Source organism: Oxyura jamaicensis, chromosome 3, assembly GCF_011077185.1.
Source record: "Oxyura jamaicensis isolate SHBP4307 breed ruddy duck chromosome 3, BPBGC_Ojam_1.0, whole genome shotgun sequence".
Lineage (NCBI taxonomy): Eukaryota > Metazoa > Chordata > Aves > Anseriformes > Anatidae > Oxyura > Oxyura jamaicensis.
Window position 1 is genome coordinate 55,779,067 of NC_048895.1, and position 22,617 is coordinate 55,801,683.

A 22,617-nucleotide genomic window follows, 5' to 3' on the forward strand; every position below is an offset into this window, starting at 1 on the left:
ATTTTTATGCTCACTGAATCATTAAGGAAAAAAGCTTTCAAGCAGAAAAAAAAAAAAGGAACAAACCAGCCAAGGCCACTGGATCTAACACAAGACTGCCAGGAAGAGCAAAAATCAGATAGGTGGCGGGAAGGACTCTGTACCACTCTCCAGTGGGCTGAGGTTTTCAGCTGAGCAGCCAGAAAGAAAAAAAAAAAAGGCAAGTTGACAAAGAAGAAAAGATGTGTCACTTGGACAAGCTCCTTCCTCTCTTTTTTGTGTCTGCTATTTGTCCCTGGTTTTGTGCAACCTCTTGAGTGCCTTTGTTTCCAAAAAGTGGAATGAAAAGAATAGATTACTGAATGGAAAGAGTGCATACAGATTGTAGTGGCACATAACCCATACAATAATCAATTTTCCAGCTCCTCGGAGTCTGACTGTATTCCCCTTCCCCAGCCTCTCACCTCTATAGAGTTTTCATATGAAGACAATTCTTTGTTTCCGACCTCCAGAGACATTAAACTCTTCACTAAGTAAACTCTATTTCTGTATTTTACTTTCCTTGCCACAAACAAAAGATGATTCACATCTTTAAAAGGAATTTGGGACAGTGTCTATGAAAAACACAGAAGGACTCTTGCTGAAATGGTATGCTAACTTGGATAAATACTGAACACAATCCTGCCATGTAACCTGGCTCAAAATCAACAGTGCTCAAGCTTAAATTAATTCAGACTACAGATCCGTTTATGTGGGCATCAGTTAGAATAAGGGCAACCTCTAGCTTTATAGTCTGTGCTAATACCGAAGAGAATATCACTTTTGGAAGCAAATGCTCTCCATGCATCATCCTATCCAGTCCCAACACAAAAGGGTAAAACAAATGAACAGATTTGAATTCTGTTGCTGTGACATACCAGTTTTAAATGCTGAAGGTTAGCCTTTAATTATAAATGCCTAATGCTGATACAGATCACATAGATGGCCATCAGCAATAGGGAAATAATATTTCTCATAGAAAATATGCCTATGGAATTAGGGGTTGATGTGGATCCACAGTGCAGGGCAGTCTCAAGAACACGAACAACATCTTTGATGGAAAAGTTCAGTAATTTGGCAATTAAAATGGTAGCCAGCAAAGATGAATTCATCTGCATAATACCTAATAAATACAGGAAGTGAACGTGACATTTCAGAAACAGACCCAGGCTTAGATATAGCTTTATTCTTCAATAGTTGTCTTTAAAGGGATAGATTATTCCTACTGATTCCTACTTAACATCAGCTGTTCAGATGTGGTCCTTCATATAATAAACACAGATGAAGTCCTTGCTCTGCTAAAATCAACATCAACCCCACCCTTGATCCCCCCGTGATTTATGAAGTCTTAGTGATACTATTGGTTATGAATGAACCAACTGACTGAGGTGATGAAATATATGAGCTTTATGGCACGGTACAACTCTATTAGTCATGCCTTTCACAAGTGTTCAAATCTGTATGTATGGGGTACCATCTGGTACCACACTGCACTGACTACACAGATTTTTCTGTAGACAAGAACTGTATTTTTAACTATTATAGCATATATGCAACAGAAATATCATTCTTAAAACCAAAGGCAATTTGATAGTCTGGTAAATAGTGATTTGACATTTGTGTACTGTGATGAGCCTTCTTCTGTTTCTATAAAACTTTATAAACAATATTAAGAGTAATATCAAGAGTGAATTGGTAATGGGATTGCATAGCTCTGGGGCTCATTTCCCTTATACTTTCCATTTCTAAACAGTTTTTTTTTTTTTTTTTTTCATTAGGAATATTTTTAATATTGAAAAAATGTTTCTGTGAAAGAATGGTATGAGTGCTAGCAAGCCATTAACATCAATTCAATAAATGTTCTTTTTTTAAAAAAAATGTAGACAAAGTTCTAACTGCAGAGAAGGGATACAAAGGTGGGAGAAGGAAAAAGGGTGAAGAGAACTAATTACTGTAAACTAACAAAGCAGCAGACAGTGCTGCACAGAGTACTTCTGCCTGGGCTAATGCACTTAATCAGGCCAGCCCTTCAAACAATTTCTTCATACAGCCTTAAAGATAGTCACCCTAAACTGGTTTTAAAGTATGTACACTCCAGAGTATTTTGATATATGTCCATATTACTGTTGAGAATGATTGCTATTATTAGAGCCACAGATTTTATGACTTATCTTTCCTTTTCACCTTGTAGATGTTGCAGCAGGCTGATGTTGACAGTTGAGCAACTTGTTACAGCTAGTTATAATATGTGGCAGAAACTTTTGAAAAAATGATGTTTCATTTAAAGTAGGGAATCTTCTTACCATGAAAGACCTTACCATTTTAGTTGAATTTTTCCACTTTACGTAGCTACTTTTCCTAATCATGTGCTTAGGGAAAATAGTAGGAAAAACCTGGACAGACTGTTTACAGGTGAAATTAGCATTTAAGCTCAAATCATTAGGAGCTGCACCAGGCACTGTAGGGAATGTTCACAGAGAACAAGAACTCATCAACAACAATGTAGTAACAGAAGGACCCAACTTGTCCTATCTGATTTCATTCTGTCAAGGGTAATGAATTTCTTCTGTAAGTTTTGTTGTGCAAGGTTAGGCTCCAGCACAGCCACTCTTGAGTTCAGAAAAATTATCACCGAGCATGCACAGCTGCTGTCAAAATGTACAAGAAAAGATGAGAATAAATGTTTACTTCAGTAGAAAACAATAGCTGTGGACTTTGACTTTTCTGAAACTCTGCTGGTAGAGGTCCTACCCTTTTGCCAAGGGGACCTTTATCATGTTCTCTAAAAGCCACCATGTCAAAGTTGTAACTCCGCTAATAAATGAGGCCAGCATTCTCAAGGTAGTTTATGAAGAACAATTTCTCCCCAGAATTTCCATCCTCATCCCCCAAACCCTGTCGTATTATGATGGGTAATGCATCAGAATTAATTATTATGAAAGCTGGTGAAGATAAAATGATGGCTAAAACATCAAAAAGAATTAGACTGAAAGGTGGTGAAAAGCCCAACAGTCGTGAGCCTTCCCTGTGACCGAGCTGAAGAACACTTGGATAAATGGAGACTGACACAAGCAAACAATTTCTTTACAAAGGACTTTCAAAAATGCCTTCTATAATATTCCAAGCTGAAAATAAAGATGTGCAAGATGACTGCACACAATTAATTTCAGCAAACGCTACTGTGTCCAAAAATTTCAAACAGAAGACTTCTTCAAATCTATCAGTAAGTATATATTTCTAAGAAAGCAACAGGTACTTGAAGTGCCTTTTAGTTATGGCACAGAAGAGACTTCCTAAATACACAGGACCACTTGTCAAATGCTTCACTTTCATGAAAAACGTTACTGGTTAGGCACTTTCAGTATGTGGAACGTCACCTGGAAGAAACGTCATCAGAGTTGGCACTGATGTAGTGTTGGAAAAAATGTACGTATGGCTTGGCAGCACTTGCAAGTGTTTGGTTTGTGATCTCAAAACTCAAAGGAGGGCAGTCCAAACAAACACAGTAAGATTCACCAGTCTCTTTGCTCAGCTCTGCACATACACATCATCATGCCATTCTTCTCACAACATCATAAAAAGTGCAGTATCTAGCAGGAGTTGATGCTCCTCTTATCAGTAGGAATACTCATACCTCTCCTTTAACACAAGCAATTTAGGAAACAAATAAATAGCAATGTCATCAGCCCCACTCCACAAAGTGGCAATTTATCAAGGTCAATAGTAGTGGACCAATCTTGATCTGCTGCAGATCTGCTGAAGGATAAGCTCTGTTGTCATCTACTGATGAACAACAAGGTCAAGAGGCTTGCCATGCCTTGCTATGGAAAACAAAATAATAAAGAAATATTTTGCACCAACACAGCAAGAGAAGCAAACATTACATCTTTCAACTCCAAATACTGCATAAATTGTACTAAGCACCTGTTGGAAAAATGTACCCCTTACCATTTAAACATACAGTTGAGAGAAATAATGTTCTACTTGACATACCAGATAGGGATGGAAAGTTCTAATTTCTTCTAAGAAACTACTTCTATGAGTACAGATTCTACTATGCAAGTGTGGTATACTTGAGAAATGAGAAAGTATTTTGATTTTATTTTATTTTTACAAACACGGAAGTCCAAAAAACATACTGAGATTTTCTGAACATGCATTTTTACCAAAAATATTTCATCACAAATAAAACTTTTTATAGAGTTGTAAAGAATCATTCAAATGTTTCTGTCATTTTGCAGAAAGATTTGTCGAAGTCGGAACTTTCATTTTGTGGAGTCTGTTTTGATCAAATTTCCTCGTGACCAGGAGGGCATTACTCTGGGAAGGGTACCCTATCACAGAAAACATCTCACCCCCAAAACTAGCCAGGGATCTTGGAAGCACAAGTTATAATCTCTACACTGTTTCAACCTAATAGGGATTCAAATGACTAAAGGACTCAAGGAAGGAAAGATGTTCACTTTACTCACCATTCCATGATTTAGCCATGCTGGTATAAAATTATCAAGCAGCTTTGGGTAAACCAGTTCCCTGTCATAGATGTAGATGCTCCAAAACATCGTCACAACAAACTAGGAAAAAAAAAAGACATAATTATATAAATGTTTCTGAGCAATTAGCTACATATTCTAGATTGCAAAGTGGGGCATTTAGCAAATGATCTATGGACAGATATAGATAATATTATTTTTCAACCTAATCTTGCTTTAATCAATAATGTGAACCTGGATTATTCTTTGCATTCAGTATTCCTTTTTTTTTTTTTTTTTTACTTTCAGCCTGGAAAAAAAATCTCTTTTTTTGACTTATGTGCCCGTGGCCAAATTACAACTGAGTACTGTACTTTAGAAGCAGATGTGGTGCATAAATAATGTTCCACCACTAATGGGACTGAAAACAAATGGAAAATCAGGCAAAATATCACTTGGAATTTATAAAACATATAAGTATGAAGCATTCATCCCTGAACGGAAGCCTTTAAACTCATCTTAGCACTTTTTAATGTCAGCCATCAAAATAGCATTATTAAAAAAAACATTAACACTTCAAGCAGCCTGCACACAACTCACAGACTGGGATGCACAGAGAAGAGTTCCAGTATTCCCCTCCCTTATCAGTACAAAATTTGCCCTAGCTCTTGTCAGAGACTATTTACTAGGAGCCCAAAGAAAGACCATTATTTTCTCTAAACTGAGGGCAGGACAGATGGCTCAGATAAAGTTTGTGCTAGGCTCAACATTTGCCAAATTGTCACTAATTCATTAAAGATAATCTGATGTCTGAAAAGCAAAGACAATATAAAACCACAGAAAATTACAGAAATAATAGTCTTAGCTTACCTTAGCTGGGCAAAGAACAGAGTCTGTAGTTTTCTAATTAAAACATGTTTTTGTTTTTGTTTTTTTTTTACCTTGAATTTGAGCTCTTGGTTTTGTAATAATAAAAAGCTTATTGCTTACAGAAGTAAAAAATGATACCTAGGCCAGGAGCTTTTCAATGACAATTTTGAGGGGATCTCTACACTGTAGCAACATGTCCAAGTGTCAAGTCTGAGAGACGACAGATACGACTTTCGCTGAAATCAGCAGGGAAGTACTCATTTACATCTGAACCGATTTGGCCCATGAGCTTACTTAGACAGATCAGGACTAATCTTGGAGGAGAAGATGAGAGAAAGTGCAAGAAACGTGGGGTGAGCTCAGCGAGGTCAGCAAATTACGAGTATGTGTGATAGCGTAGGTATAAGTTGTTTCATATGCTTCTGAGTCTGTAAAGCTAGAACCGAGGTTACAGTTTATTGACGGCACCTTGTTCTAGCCTCAGGAACGCACGCCTGGGTCAGACAGCTATGTGAATGATCCGAAGCAGTACGCTGTTCCCCCAGCGTGCATACAGTACATAGTTTCTTGGTTTCCCGCACACTCACCCATCTGTTACGACAGCTATCGGTGCCTGCTCGGAATAAGCTCGGAGACCATTTGACTAGTACACAGAGGCCAGGAAAAAAAATAGGGTATGATGGACAGCCCGAAAAATATTGCAAGTGTAAAGCACCCCACAGCAAGTCTCTCTTCTGGCATTGGCACAGCCCAGCTCTTTACACACCTGCTGAAACATGAGTGCCAAGACAGCAATAGCTGAACAGCGGGAAAATGGAAGCAAAGTATCCTCTTCTCTACAGGCTTCCTAGAAGTCATGCATTATTGCAGTGGGTCCCTGAGAACCTGCTAAGACCAACTGGGACATAAAACCTCACGGAGATTCAGGCACATAAAGAACAAGACGAGATAATGCTTTTTTCCAAAGTCTTACAGCAAGGACGATCACCCAGAACGATGTCAAACCTCACTGCACTGAACACAGCATAGCTGGCATGTTTCGATCTGCGATTTCTGTGTGGAGCAGCATAAAATAATCGACTTTGCCATGGAGGTAAAGATAGGAAAAGAGAGGATGTGCCATCTGTCCCTTTACCAAAGTCAGCCAATGGATGGAACGAGATCAACCTGGCTGGTTGCAGCCATCTGGAGGTACAGACGGCAAACGCTGCTTAGCGAAGCACTATCGCAAGGTAGACATAAGGTAAAGGAAGTGCGCAAAACCATCAGTGTTACAGAACCAACCTGTCCCAGAGGATGACCAGGCACGAGACAACACAGCGCCCTGGGGAAGATCCCTCCCAGTGTCTGGATGGCTCACCTTGCCTTTCTTTACAATTTGTTCATTTGGGTAAAATGAATCCTAAAAACAAGCTGTTGAACTGTGAACTAAAATGAACTATAAAAATGAACAATTTGGATAAAAAAGTTATTAATGAGGACTTCCTATTTAGATCCTTTGGCTGCTTCTGAATTTGTTCTTTGATTAATAAGCAGCTCTTGGTCTGGTACTTCAGAACCACCTCTGCTACTGGTAAAACATTATCTGAGCTGGGCTCTGCCAAGGTCACACACAGCCATGCCCTACAAGGCCATTGCAAGGAGCTGCTTCTTTACGCTGCCTATGTAAGGCTCAGAATTGCATCTCTTATGCTTATAATCCCACCTTCCCTGTGGCACAGTTCATTACTGTTAGGGCCAGAGTCATGGTACTGCCCTCAAACGCCAAGCTGAACAGGCTGCTCGGAGGCAGCAGACAATGATTATTTCAGGGAGTCCAGTACTTTTATTTTCTTTTGTTCCCAAGCCAAAATGGCACAAATGTCACTCTTCCACCTCCTCTTCACACAAACTCAAGGTCTGGAATTCAAGGAACAAAACTGACACCAGGAATTGCTTTTACACTTCTTTGCACAGAAGTATCCTAAGACTGCCAACCTTCTGAAGACACTGATGATTTGGTTAAACAACATAAGGTTAAGCACCATAAAAGAACAGAAGAGTCCCTCTTTTGCTACTTTTCCTACCTAGGATCATTACAGACCAAAGGGAACCTCGTATTTGCAAGCAAACCTTAGAAATCGTTTGAAAATATGGAGTAGCTACTGTCACAGACATCTAGAGTATCACTAAATAAATACACAGCTGAGGAAAAAAAAAAAAAGTCTGAAAACAAAACTCTTCTTTTCCCCATTTAAGGAGATTCTCCTTAAGCTTTTGTCTTCTGTCTCTGAAGCTTCAGAGAAGGACATGAGAACATGTGGCACTGCCGAAGGAGCAATTTTAGAGGACAAGCTGGGAAATGGTTGGTGAGTCAAAAAGGAAAACAAATAGCTTTATCAAAATACTGTGAATGGAAGCAAAAAGGAACTAAGAGGGGGAAGCCAATGAAATGAATTGCATAATTTGCTGTTTTAGATGAGCCCAACCAAGAAATGTTATGCAAAACAAGAATGAACCCAGTGGATCTTTATTTTCCTGCACTATGTATTTTTGGTTTTGGCTGGGCTGCACAGTTAGGTTCACTCATTTCCTGGATGGCTTCACGACAAAGTAAAAAAATAAAATAAAAAACTCTGACCTTGACAAAATTACATCTAAGTACACGTTGTGCAGTTAAAGGTAAGTTTTCTGGCTGTCTCCCAAGACAGCTGTGGTTAAGTGCAAGTATAAATATATCACTTGGGAGCATCGCTGAGGGTTAAAGGCATTACATATAGAAGTGAATTGTTATTAAAAGCAGACTGCCATAAGTGCAAACTGGCATGGTACTACTGGCTCTATGTGGGATCTAGCGCTAGCATAAAATCACACCAATTGAATTTGAAAAGGGCCAATGAAAGAAATCACAAAGAGTGTGAACTGAAAACCAGGGAGGGCTCTCCTTGGAAAAGAGAGTTCAGCAGTCAGCTGCACTGCTTGCTCATGCTTCCCTCACCAGTTGCTATTTCACCACCAATGAGGGCATGGTCTGGAATAGAGAGATTTCAGCATGGCAGAATCAATGATGGAAATAAAACTGTTTTGTAGCCCAGTAAAATAACAAGGCAAGTAAGGGACTGCAGCAAATGCCTACACATCTTTCCTTGGGATAAGATCCTTAATCAGCATTATTAATTGTTAACAGAAGAAGGGTGATCAGCTTTCCTTTTGACTGCACTAGCACCTTCTTAAAATACCACTAAGAAACAGGAGATAGAGAAGCATGCCTGGATTTCTGTCTTTAGCATCACAGCTTTTTAAAAGCATAAAAGTATAATTTATGCAAATGAGATCATGCTTGCCAGTTTAGACTCAGGCCCAAACTGAGCTATTAGAACTACATAATAATGTACAGTCTGTGATTTTCTAGACAGCAATTGCTCTTCTAATCTGTAACAATATCAATTTTCTTTCTTCATTCTATTTCTACTAGACATAGTCTTAGACACCTAGAAATGCCCGTTCTATCTCTTTCTCTTCTTGTACAGTACAAATGAATTACAATAACCATCAATAAAGGTCTCATCTACACAAAACACTAAGTAGCAACAGAAACCTGGAAACTCCATGATCTGCGTCAGACAAATAGAAAAGAGTAGGGATAGTTTAAAATATTGGTCTAGGCTTTGACTTTTATGCTTGCCTTACATTTCTTTAGTAGTGTAAACTACTCCCAACACAAATCTCTTTCAGGATGATACAGGGGTGGTAAGCACACGCAGTATAGACAAGAATTGGTAGCAAACTTCTAAAATGCCTATCACAAACCTTTTTTTTCAGTGGATGCGTCCTGATGTCTTAGGCATTTGAATAGTATCCCAGCCTTACAGGAACCTTAAAAAGGGCCAGGAAGTGTTGCCCAGAGACTTCATATGGAATAACACTTTACTGCACAGAAAACTGGTCTGTTATTTCTGATTTCATTCTCTTAAAAGCTACACTAAAAAGAAGAACAATAGGTAAACAGTAGTCATTAGGTCCTTCAAAGAGGTTCATGTTTATTGCTTGATGCTCCTAAACCTAATAGCAGGTTGGCAACTCTCAGTTTTATCAGAGCCCCTGGAGATATGCAATGCATAGCACAACACTGGAGAAATTTGATTTGCTGCAAAGATTTTGCAAGATTTGATTTGTTGCAAAGCCACCCAAGAAGTTTGTTTGCCCTTGGGCTGGTTCTTTCCCTTCCTTTGGAAGGTGGGAGGAGGTTGGTGGTCAGACTTCCCAGGTGGTTTACATGTTACACTTTTTAAGGAAGTACTAAAAATGAAATGCTGTAGTTTGTTACGTGTTTTTTCACACATCATTGTTTGACTTGGGAGTGGAAACCCCTTTTCTCATCTATATTTCAGAGCAAGTTGTCTCAAGGGCTTCAGTAAGCAGGAAATAAAGAAAAAAATGTGTTGAATAGCTCTTGAAAAACTACAGTTAGTGGGCTTTAAAATGTTCCCCTAGTATTTGCATTATTCCCTAAATATGCCCTGGGTAAAACACTGAGCAATAAAAATAATTTAGATGTTAAGGTAACTGACAAGTATTTAAGCATGGCCACTGTTCTGTTACATCAGAAACCCAACAAGGATTTTATTCACATCTGTTCAATTTTTCTGTGTGGATATTCCCTCGTGCCGCTACTGGAAAGCGCTGAGAAGCTCCATGGAGAGCTACGTGGGTGAGACTCAAAAAAAAATCTGCATTTGAACTTACATTGTTCTTTTTTTACTTTTTGGAGTGAGAAAGCTGTTAAGAGAATATGGGAAATAAGAGAACTTTAACTTTTTTCCTGCAGACACTCTGTTTTTAATAACTTCCTCCTAACAAGCACCCCTGGCATATCAGAATTTCACTGGGTATTTTCTTGAACATAAATAGGTCTTTAAAGAACACAACCAGCATTAGACATTTGGTACTTTCAGGCAAACCCTTCCTTCTCATAACCACGTTAAAGAAAAGTGGTGCCAGCCTGTGGCAGGTCTGCTGTCCCACAGGCACTGGCTAGTGCTTGGGCACATGGCGGCTGCAGTGCGGTGATGGCTGTCAGAGAGGGTCAGGTTTTGGGAAGGAGCTGCCTTGGTGTGGGTTAGACATGTAAGCCTGAGGCAGGGCAATGAGGCCAGTGTTACCCTCTGAAGTTCTGCTGTTTGTCTCCCAGTAGCCAGGAGAAGAAGCAATAATAAAAACAACCTTTTTGAGCTTTCTTCATTAGAAGTAAATTGAAAGAATTCGTGGTAAACAATTGTTCCACCTCCCCACTGAAACATTACCTTTAGGAGTTAAGTGCATCTGTTCAAGGAGCATGGCCATTCCTTATTATTTTCTGGATTTTTTTGTGTGTAAGAAGTAGTTTATGCATGAAATCACCGAGAAACAAGCTAGCTCCAGGTATGCAAAATGTCCCTTGGGAACTGTTTAATTTTGCAACAGTATGTCTAGAGCAGATGTCTAGATGACTAGCAGGGATTCCTTGCTTACTAGTGGCAAGCAAAACATTGCATGAAAGAAACCCACAAAACATGCAGCTGAAAACTGCAGAATTGCCAAACCAAAAAGAAGCTAAGATGTTGAAAGTTCCAAGGTCAGAAACACTGCAAGGGTGGAAAAGTACACCGACATCAGTACAGCACTAAAACAGAGGCAGGAGAGAATCCTTGTAGATGGTTTTGATGCTTACACTTGTATATTGAAAAAGGCATTTAAACTCTTTAAATAAAGATAAATAATGTTATATTGTTCTATTTCTCTTCACTTCTAGTATCAACACGGCAGGAAAATGAGCTGCTGCCGATCACAATCACAACTACTTCATAATTCCCAAACTCCCTTAAAATATAAATGTAACATATATATCTCTGCACACATAAAATATCTATTTGTAAGCCTACTTATTCAGAGATCTTTTTTTTTTTAAATCTATTAGTTGATACCAATTCCTCTATCATGGCTGGAGAACTGCAGATTGCTACCCCAACATTAACTGTGGCATTTCCCAAGAGGTAGGCCAGCAAGTACAGTAAGTGAAGGCTACCAAGTGGGTATTTATGAAGGAAACACCTTCACCTTTGCTTTGCATTTTCTAACTTTGCAAAAGCATTCTTTATTTCTTCATATATTGTGAAATCTCACATTACTGAGAATCACATCTAATGAAGCATCTCTGAATAAATCAAATTATAAATGATATACTGATCAATTGGGTTAAGTGCTGTTAATTGAAAATGAGTGTTCAGCTTTATTGAAACAGTACAAACTTTGAGAAAGTTTTCTAGTAGTTATACAATGAAAAAAGTGAACGTATTTTAAACTACTCTACATCAAAATTAAAATTCAGAAATAAAGATTCATCCCAAATTATAGTAAAAGCAGTACTTTAATGAAAGGTTCTCCTTTCTTTTAATGTACCCTAACCTTAGGGTACATTAAACTAATCTGACTCAGATTAGTTTAGAACTAATCTGAGACAGACACACTTCCACATAAAAACATGAAATTCTATATTTTCAGACATTTTCAGTGTGTAGTATGAAACACCTGAAGACACTGAGCACCTTTTGCCACTGAAAGGGAAGTGCAGTGTCCCAGTGGAACAGAATCCAATCCAAAGAATAGTTTTCCTTTGAAAAAGACATCTAAAAACCATATTATTCCATACCTTCTGTGCGCCTTTTTTTACATGACTGACTAACTCCTTTTTTCCTACCCCATTTCTTCTGTCATTTCCAAATCCCCCATGGGATTAACAAGGATCAACCTGGATTTTAGTTTCCCTTCTTCTCCATGACAGAACAGCATACAGCCTGAGAGCTCCAGTCAGGTCAGTATGGTGTGAAACATGTCAGTCAGCACTTCCTTTACAACTGATGGTGACACGAGGTGCAGAAGAAGCCCAAACTGATTCTTAAGAACCCACTGGTAGAATTCACATTTGAGATCACTTGTACAATTTATTTCCTATAGTACATTTTTTCAATGAACCAGAAATAATTCCAGCAACATCTGTGTTCTCTTACACCTGTGATAAATACAGAGTAGTAAAATCACCTCTACCCTGTTTCCCTTTCTCTGCGGTCTCATGTGAAGAGATGTAAAAGCCTTCCAGGCAAATGACAACCAGCAAACACCACCACTCACCCAGCCTGTGAAGATGAGCAGATTATCACCACACTTACCACTCCGATGGGGAAAGCCAGAACAGCCATCATCCAGTCGCGGAGGGAAATGAGTTTTTTCAGCTGCCTTTCTTGTTCTTGACTGTCATTTCCCTTAGTGAGAAGACTGGAAAGGTCGGTCAACACACAGATCCCGAAGAAGACTGCCTGGATAACCTGCATAGAAATGGGAACACAACTTCAGCAATGGAAACACAAGACTGGCAGAGAGCAGAGGCAGATGCAGGCAAAGGTGTGGAACAGCCTCAGAACAGTGTCAGGGAGTGGGGAAGTTACATCAGTTACTTCATGATGAGTAGAATTTGTTCACATAAAACATAAAGGCCCCTTGTGCTTCCAGGCTGGAAGTTATCTGGGTAAGTAGTGTATTCACCTAAACCAGTTTTCCAATTGTTTATCCAAAAGGTTCACATTCTGAGCGTACTCAAATAAACACTCTGACCAGGATGCCAGTGCAGGGAAAATACACTAAGTAGGTAGTCAGTAAAATCAAAAGAAACCTGGTTTTGCTGTTGGTAGTTTTCATGTCCATAACCTCAGCTGGAAGACCCTGCTTGTTCTTCATGTTTCTGGGGGAAGCTGTGCAAATGGAAGGACCGTTTTGCTGGTGGCAAGCCCACCTGTGCCTCAGCCAGGTACCACCTGCCTGGGGGCTGAACTACAACGATCACCCTTGCTTCGCCCCATAAAGCTAGGCCCCAAAGCCTTCATCTCAGAGGTGGAAAAAGCAAGTAAAGCCGCCTGTTAAAACAAAGGAATAAAAAAAAAGATGAGTGGTTCTTCCTCCTGTGCCAGGAGCCAAACCTGGAGACCACCTGCCCGGGAGCGAAGAACGTGCCTGAGGCCTCCTGCGAGACTCGGCACACGCCACAGGCGCCGGCAGATCCGTCACTGCAGCTCGGGTCACCAGCGACACAACGAGCAAGCTGCAGGAGTCAGCCAAGCTCTCACTTCATGATGGCAGACTGCCATTTGCCTGTCCTCTTTTTTGTGTGTTTATGTGTGCAACACTGAGATTATCTCTCGTATTAAATCGGTAGTTTAATCACCTGAACTCACCGATTTGGTTCAAACTTGACTTGGTCTTAGCTTGATACTGTGTTTTTCTTCCTTAATTAGCTCAGTAAAATTGTAGTAAGTTAGCTCAGGAATGCTCTTGCCTGAGGACGTATCAACTTGCTCATCCTTTTTAGTACAGTTCAGAAAAAGTGCACAGAGTTTGTTTACTCCCAGAGCTTGAAGCCCGGGTCACAAACCCACATGCATCGGGTAATCTCAGGTAAGAAATTAACAAAACACGGGCTTGGTTCCCAACCTGCACAGTGATTCATCAAAAACCATACACATACACTTAAAATACATACTAGATGTTTTTTTCAAAACAAGCCTGTAGTGCTAGTGTATACGTCTAATTGTAAATCTAAGTGTTTGCCTGACTGGGAGCCTCATACTAAAAAGCAGGCCGTCTGTGAGAAATATGAACAGCACATCCCCAGATTTTGCAAGATACAATTTATTAAGTGCATATATCTTTGCAGAATTTGAACTATAATAGAAGTACTGTAAGAAAACACCTCAGGATAGGGAACACTAATTCGGAATAGGGGAGGAAAGAAGGAGGGAGGAAGGAAGGAAATACCGAACAGATGTTGACTACTAGAAAGAAATCCAGAGAAGCGAAATGGTTGGATGGCTTAAAGTACATTCCCTTCCTCAACAATCCTCATATAACCCAAATACTTATAAATTCTGGCTGTAAAGCTGTGAACGACAGACGTTCAAATGGCCCCTGAATATCCTGTCATCAACATAATGAAGGAGCTGCTTGCAATTCGGCTGCCATTGCCCTCCCCTCTCCCTGCTGTAGCTCCATATAATTTGCTTGACAAATAGCACAGAGCATAGACCAGCAACATTACAAAACATTCCCTGAAGCCATGAAATGTGACAGACTACTAATGTTGGACCTCAGTATTCAGCTAGAAAAAGGTATAACTTCAAATGACTTTGGAAAAGTTAATGATTTCTGCGTAATTCCTGAAAAACATTTTAAATCAAAGTAGGGGCTCCTTGGAGCTACATAATTGCACAAAGTCCTTATGCACTTTTTCATGTTATTTATTTGAAAGAAGCACTTAGTTGAAAAAAAATTCTTCCCATCCTCAGCCCTGTTTTCCACCAGACAGATGGCCTATTTGGAGAGAAGGAATAGAAGCACTAATTATGTATTTGCTTGACTTAAGTGGAGATATGATACCATCTACACTATTCGCTCAAGAGTGTGAATGCCAAAGAAGGAAAAAGATTCAAGACAGGACTGAAAAAAAAAAAAAAAGTATACCTAACAGTAATGAGATCAATCTGGGTGTAAAGAAGTTTAGGCTGAGTACCAGGAAATATTTCCTAACAGGGAGTTCTACCAGACCATGAAATAGTTTCTCAGAGGAAATGGTGGAAGCCTCATTGCTTGAGTCATTCAAACTGATATTGGACAAAACATTCAATAATGTACTGCAGGGAACAATATTACGCTGGCAGGGCTTGAACAAGTGACTAATAGATTGTTTGCAGCTCTAACTATGATTCCCTGAAATGGTCTCTCTCCAAAGTAACACAGACTCAAACAATCACACACCCACTTTCCAAGGGAATTGGAATTGTACATCCACTAATCAATCATAAACCGAACAGCTTCTCTCCCCATTATCCTCTTACGAACACACCGTTTCAAGGGAAAATACAATGATATCATAGGGAATAACTGAAAATTCCTAAAGGGAAAGACAGTACCCAAAGTCATCAGCAAGGAGCTATGAAAGAAACCGTTCTACAAAAAAGATTAACAAATAAAAATATATATAGGAAAGAGAAAATTACATATTTATTGAGAATTGTTGAACATTCAGAGACAGTGAAAAAATCCTAGTGTTCAGGGAGCAACGTTTCCAGCCTATTCACACAAATAGCATGTGTATAAGCATCACCATATTTTCTTTCCCTTCTAGAATGTGCAAGAAAATTCATCTGACAACTATCAACATTCAGGATTAGACTGAGGATGGCCAAAGCTGCCTGAGTTTCAGCAGCATAAACTGGACAGCCACAGTCAGTAACAATTTATATCTTTTGTGGGTCTGGCATAAGGAAAGTATAGGATGCTCACAGAAGGCTCAGGGGAGACTTATTGCTCTCTCTACAGCTACCTGAAAGGAAGGTGTGGGGAGCTGGGGCTCAGCCTCTTCTCACAGGTAACTAGTGATAGGACCAGAGGGAATGGCCTCAAGTTGTGCCAGGGGAGGTTTAGGCTGGAAATGAGGAGACATTTCATCTCAGAAAGAGCAGTCAGGCATTGGAACACGTTGCCCAGGGAAGTGGTGGCATCACCATCCCTGGGGCTGTTTAAGGAAAGGTTGGACCTGGTGCTTAGGGACATGGTTTAGTGGGTGATACTGGTGGTAGGGGGATGGTCTTGGAGGTCTTTTCCAACCTTAATGATCCTATAATTCTGTGCAGCTAATGGCAGTTTATTTTATGAAACAAATTTCCAAAGTCCATACTCCTCAGCGTGAATGTTGCATAACAGATGTAAAAAGTTCACAGTGAGGGGGAAGAAACTCCTTTTTAGCCATATGCTCCAAAGCACCCTGACCGTACCTCAGATTTAGGATCACATTTTCAAAACAAGGACCTTCTTTTGAGAATCTGCAGGTGGTGAATCTATACAAGAAACAGCCTCAAATGTTAAGCAAGTAAGTTTTTTTTTTTTTTTTTTTTTTTTTTTTTTTCTTGGAAATGTAAGTAATAAGAGTGCTTCAGAGCAAATATACTCCAATTTTTGCCTCTAACTAGAGTTTGAAGGAAAACAATGATTAAAAAATGACAAATGCAACATGACAGAAAACAGCCCCACCTTCCTTACACCCTGTAACAGTGATAAAGAGGCAGAAACTTGTAAGCAGAGTATGGAAAAACAAGCAAATCATTGACATGGGTATAAAATACTAACTTCCTGCTGACCCCATTTTTTCCACTGAAGCCCAGAGGGGCAAATGCTACTGTGCTTGATACCACAGTACCTTTAAGCTTCGTTATGTAATGGCAAGTAATGCAAACAGCCATCTACAGGTATTTTAGTAACACAAAACTCTGAGGAGAGACAAAACTTGTTAAAATGCTGCAGGAGAAAACAGCTATGAATAGAAGATGAAACCAAGCAACCAAGAAAGCTTCTCAAACAGTGAGATCTGTTCAGACTATGTATCAGAAAAAATTTTATTTTATTTTTTATTGCACCTTATGAACGATTAGGATCAAGTAAGCTAATTGTATATGTCTGTCTCCTACAAGATAATAACGGTTTGCTTCAGTACAGCTGTCTTCCACAAGATGCTTGCTGAAAGATAGCAGCCAACAACCCCCCCACATTCCCCCTGACTTCCTAGAGGCAGCCTTTTGGGTTGAACGACCGAAAATATATTTCCTCATAAACCTTTCTTCAGTCCAAGCAGCCCCTCTTCTGTCCCATACCATAGAGCCCCACAGTGCAGATACATAAATCTCTGCACAACAGGGGTCAGCAAAAATTCTGTTACCGTTCTTAACAAGGCAGAAAACTCCTACTAAATTCACTGAATCTAGGATTTAATTGCCCGTGGATTGTTCTTCTTTCAGGCTACCTCACAATCAGAGGCATTCCTTAGTCCTCAGAGCAGGAGAACTGGAAAAGGCTGTGGAACTACCACCACAGCCTTATTCACAGGTATGTTTTGCTCTATATTCTTTGACAATGGAGAATTCACTGTCCTCCAACATGCCATTTTTAAAGATTGCCTGCACTTACGAGGTGTTTCATGCACCCCTCCATGAAGTAAGGCATATGAGTAGGCTGGCAAATAGGCAGGGCTGCCAGAATAAAACATGCAAGTAACACTCAAAAAATTAGCAAGAAATAAAAAAGGATGGAAAATTAAGTAACGTTCAATTTTTCCAAACTGTGTTATACAGAACACAGTCTGACTTCCTTTTTGAAGAAACAGAATATGATTTACAGCTCCAGAGTATGTTACCACTCCTCGTCACCTTGTGCCACTTTTGCTTTCCTTCCTCCAGCCTCTATATTATTATTTGACATGAAAATGTGTTATATGATTCAGCAATGAGGATCACTGTGTTTTAAGAAACTGAAGTAATTTAAGTCAGATTTTTCTCTCTTTGCCCTGACTGGACTCTGTTTTGGGACCATGCTTAGTTTCAGTTGCAGTGTATTAGACCATACCCGGGCACCTGTGGATATCCTGCATCCTGTAACACATGTAGACAGACATCTTGCAGCCTGTAAAAGCAGCTCAATGATCGCAAGTTGCAACACAATGAGCTAGTCCAGGTAAGGCAATAGCAATAAGGTGTTTTTGATAGAAAATGTTCTATGCTTGCAGAACAAAGCCATGGGCTGTAGCTGTTTATTAATCTGTTACTACTCTTGACTGCATGAAGCTACTGATTCTCTTGTCCACTGCCACTCCACTGGTGCTCACAGGCACATGGCTTTTACTCTTGACACTCCTCCTCTCCTCTCTGTGCCTTTGTTAGTTTGAACAGCAAGCAGAAGCTGGACGATATGTAATCAAGTGTTAAATCTTTGTATCAGAGAAGCCACTGACATTAGATAAGAAAAATCACAAGGACAACTCTTTGTGCTTACAGACAAAGACAAAGACAGAAATAAAGACATAAAAGCAAGAAGCAACAGCTTTTGAGGTATTAAAATACACACCAGTGTAGTATGTCTAATTACTAAGTTTACAATTAAGTAAATTTAAGTGCATATACCTTGAAGAAGTATTCTGTGTTACACAGAATCATTACTCCTTTGCAAGGAATGGGGAAGAAGACTTGTATTTTAAAGGCAGTAAGTAGAAGAGCAGCATTACCCTAGAAGGTTCAGCCCTCCTATCAGTTTGGGAGCAATCTTCTTCCACACTGACTGCAGTGCCATGGCTGTTCTGTTTGTCAGAGCAGATTTCAACGATGCCATAGCCCAATGTAACACAGACATGGAACGCAGCATCCCCTGAGCATCACAAGCCAGCGGCCTACGAAACCAGATACACAACGTACAGGCAAAAAGGTAAGGGACAAGGGAACAAAATCAGAGTAAGCCAAAGAAATACTAAATGCAAATGCCATCTACTTTGCTCTGAGTTATTTCATGGTTAAGCATCTTGAAATATGTTTTTCTTCCTTCTCTTTCACTTACACAAATTAGAACTTAAACTCCACCAGTAAAACATTACCCGTATTTCTATCAGAGGAGCCATTAGAAATTTGGTAAGTGCACATATTTCACACGGATGGTCAGCCTTACAAATATCTAGCATCATCCTCATCCAAAACAATGACTCATGTCTCCCTTTACAGCCTTCGGTGGGGGGTAGGTTCCTGTAACCAGGATGTCACACATGAAGCCAAGCCCTTACTAGGAAATGTAACTTCATTCTCATGATTTAGTCATATGACACAAACCAGAGCTTATAAAACATGCCTAATCCCTTACCATACAATATATGTTCAGGGACTGTTTTAAATATCCTTTCCTTTCTACATAACCTCCTGTAGTCTTTTCCTCTGAAGCCCACCAAGACTGTCCAAATGTAACCATGAAGGACGGGGTTTTAAACCAATGAGATTTCACAGATACAGAAAAGAATAAAGTCCACCGCGCAATTATTATGCATAGAAAATAAATCTATTTGGCTCCTGGGTCTAGTTTTTATAGGTACTAAATCATTTGAGCCCAAGTTCTTAAGTACCTACACTGGAACTGTGGAAAGGGGACACAGCTGTGTAAGTTAAAGACAGACCTTGTGTTTCCAAAAGGATGGATGTACTGCAAAATTCTGCCTGTTGGAATACAGGATGTGTTTTTATCTGGACAGACAGAAAGCGACTTTTTTCTGGAAACTACAGCAACTTAAATAAGAAACCAGAAATCTAAAACAGATGTGGGTCCCTAAAATGTAATTTTTATAGCATTGTCATTCAGTCTCTATTAGAATTCACAATTGCCAGCAAATGAAATAAAACAATCTAATATATAATATAACCCTATTGCATGTACCTCTTCCTTTCTCTCTCCATCATTCCACGCCTTTACCCAGAAAAACACAAACACCTTACTGCACTACACTTACTGGAGAGGTTGAGTCTCAGACCATTCTGTCTTAACATGATTCTTGCCCATCTTGTAGTGGTTTTCAAACACGTGCCACACACTTCTCACAGAGCTAATGTGGTTGTGCTAATGTAGTTTTACAAGTAGTCTCCTTAATACTGTCAGAATTTCTATAAGAACATTTATAATTTCTTACAGAAATATACTGACTAAACTGAAATTTCATAAAGTACCAAAATATTTGGAAATGCTTTAATGTTTAAAGGCAAAAAAAGCATATTTCATTTTGTGTTTCATGTGGGTAAAATGCTCCCAACAACAAAGTTGCCCAAGTGGATGACAATTGAGAAACTCATTTTGAAGTACTACTATATCTCAGCTGCGTTGCATAGATGACATTTCCAGCATGATCTCAGCATGAGAGACTATATGCCATCTGGCTCAGAAGTGTTAACAGCATGGAATCCACTACCGCTATCAGATGAAGAGATGAAATGGACAAACACAGAAAGAGGTATCAACAAAAATTTGACCAGATGCTCAGAGAGTGTTAAATTTTCTCAAATCTTCTGCATTTTTTTTAGCTGTGTCATTCCTCTCTAAGCTCATGTCCACCCAAGTCTTCCTTCTTCCTCTGAAAACTACAGGCATTTTTCTGGATGCTTCTGAGTTATAGATCCCTGAATATCTTATTTTAATCTTAACTAATACACTCAAAGAAGCACTAAGTTCATTGTTGCAGCATTTAAGAAATTATTATTCTATTTTTATCTTTATCCTTTTGATTTTAAATTGTTTTGACTAAACTCATTTTCTAATAATCCCCATTTTCTTTCTTACTCTCTTGCATTGTGTATAGAAAAGCTGCCATTACTACTTATTGTATCCTGCTTATAAGACACTATAATTTCATTAAACTTATATAATCCATTCAGCAAACATGTATAATACAGTTTATTCAGAATAGATTATGATTTTATTAGGTTATATCTTTTATGTTTCTCTTTGCTGAAGCTTAATCCTATTAGGATTATACACTGCTCAGAAGGTTATGTCATTATTTTGGCTTAAATGCTAGTTTTACACATTTCAGCATGATTGGTACAGTCTCTGCAGCAGTGGCCTTGCACTCAACCAGCAGGAATGGGAGCTCTCTAGACAATGTTTGGGATAGCTAGCTAAGAAGCTAAGACTTGTTCTGCAGCTGTCTGTGCTAAACTGAGCTTTAGGATAGGATTTCTGATGGCTGGAAAGTCCCTAGAGCTTTGCAGGTTAATTACCCCCAAAAGAAATTAAATTTTATTAAATACAGACGTCCTCAAAAAAATGTCTTGCCTAAAACTTCAGAAACTTCTGCATTGCACCAACTTTTTCATGTTTAGAAATACTATGTGAAAGCCACTAGAGGGAAGCAATTTTGGCAGACCAAATTTGAAAAAAAAAAAAAAAAAAATAGAAGCTCTTTAACATGAGAGTCACTGCCTTTGCTTTTTATTTCTTCCCTTTTTAATGAATAAGGTAACAGCTGCTTTCTAAATTGCTGAATCTAGAAAAGGCAATGACTGATATATCTCAGCAACATGGTTACATAGCTGGAAATGCAAATGGAAAAGGATTACTATTTTCTGAGACACAGCAGCCACAGTGCTGCCCTACCATGTCTACAGGAAATTAAAGGTTTTAATACTTCTGTTTTCTGAGCATTTTAAAAGCAATAATGAATGACTCCTCACATCAGTCCAGCAAGGTAGAATATTAAGTGATACTGTCTCTGTCAGGCAGTTCTCCCTCTTTCCAGGGAAGGCAGGGGAAGGAAACATTATGCCACCTCTTCATACAACCAGCCTACCAACAACGCACAATCTAGGTAAATTGCAAACCCACATTGTGAAAAATAGCTCAAGTCTCCAGTCAGGGTAGCCTTCAGCTTTTGCTTAAAGCAACTTTCTTTCTTTGGCTCACTGCTGCAGTAGCTGAAAGATAACTTATGAGGGACACGTGAAGTATGTTCATAAATAAAGTTATTACTAAAACAAGGATGTTTTGTAATTAGACCACAGCAAAGGATGCTGTTATTCAAGCTCCACTTAAAAAAAAAAAAAAAAAAAAAAAAACAGTGAACATAATCTTGTACATTAATTATGAAACACATGATTAAATGAAAACTGATCTAACATGTTGTACTGTCCTCATAGACAAGACTATTCTTTACAAAACATTTCAACAAGGCATTTTAAGTTATAAAGAGTCGCATTTAAGGGAAAAAAAAAGGTCTTCATTATCTCGTATCTCTAATGAAAACATGGGAAAAACCCTGACACAAGCTAACTGTATTTAAATTAAATAATACGAGGGAGGTTGAGTGTTCACTAGGTGTGTGGCATTTCAACCCTGGATCATACTACTTCCCTGTGTACATTTTCTTCCACATAAATAAATCTCAAAGGAAACCGAGGATTTGTTTCCCGGCTGTCCATTGGTGAACGTGAGGCACGGGGCAGCGCGCTGCTCAAGGTCACGCAGAGTCTGCAGGGGAGCCGGGAAGTGAACTGCGGAGCCCTGACCTCCAGGCAGCTCCCTGCTATTAGATCGTGCTCTTTTCCTTGCAGCTGCGCTCCTGCTTACAGGGAGAGCTATTTCAACTGCGTACCAAGGAAACACTCCTGGCTTTCTCAGAGAATAGCGAGGACCATTTCTGTCCCTCCAAATGCAGCCATACAACTGCTAGTATAAATACAAATACTTTTCCTCTTATGCACCTCATATTAATCATAACTTCCAAAGACCTTTCTTTTTTCTTTTTTTGTTATAGTGAATCTTTCAAAGTTTTCTAATGGTTAGATACTCTAATCCTGACTAGCTGATCTTGTGCCAACCAACAAGTTACCACATTCTGAAATAT

At 39.2% G+C, this 22,617-nt stretch overlaps 1 protein-coding gene across 2 annotated transcripts in view; it reads right to left on the reverse strand.

Annotated features, from left to right (window-relative positions):
• Positions 1-22,617, reverse strand: part of AIG1 (androgen induced 1) — a 123,231-nt gene that overhangs the window by 73,283 nt on the left and 27,331 nt on the right. For both annotated transcript variants that reach the window (XM_035322934.1, XM_035322932.1), the window contains 2 exons: positions 12,545-12,700; positions 4,491-4,592 (listed from right to left, as the gene is read on the reverse strand). In XM_035322934.1, the coding sequence (XP_035178825.1) occupies positions 4,491-4,592; positions 12,545-12,700 (258 nt within the window). The remainder of the gene's footprint in view (positions 1-4,490; positions 4,593-12,544; positions 12,701-22,617) is intronic.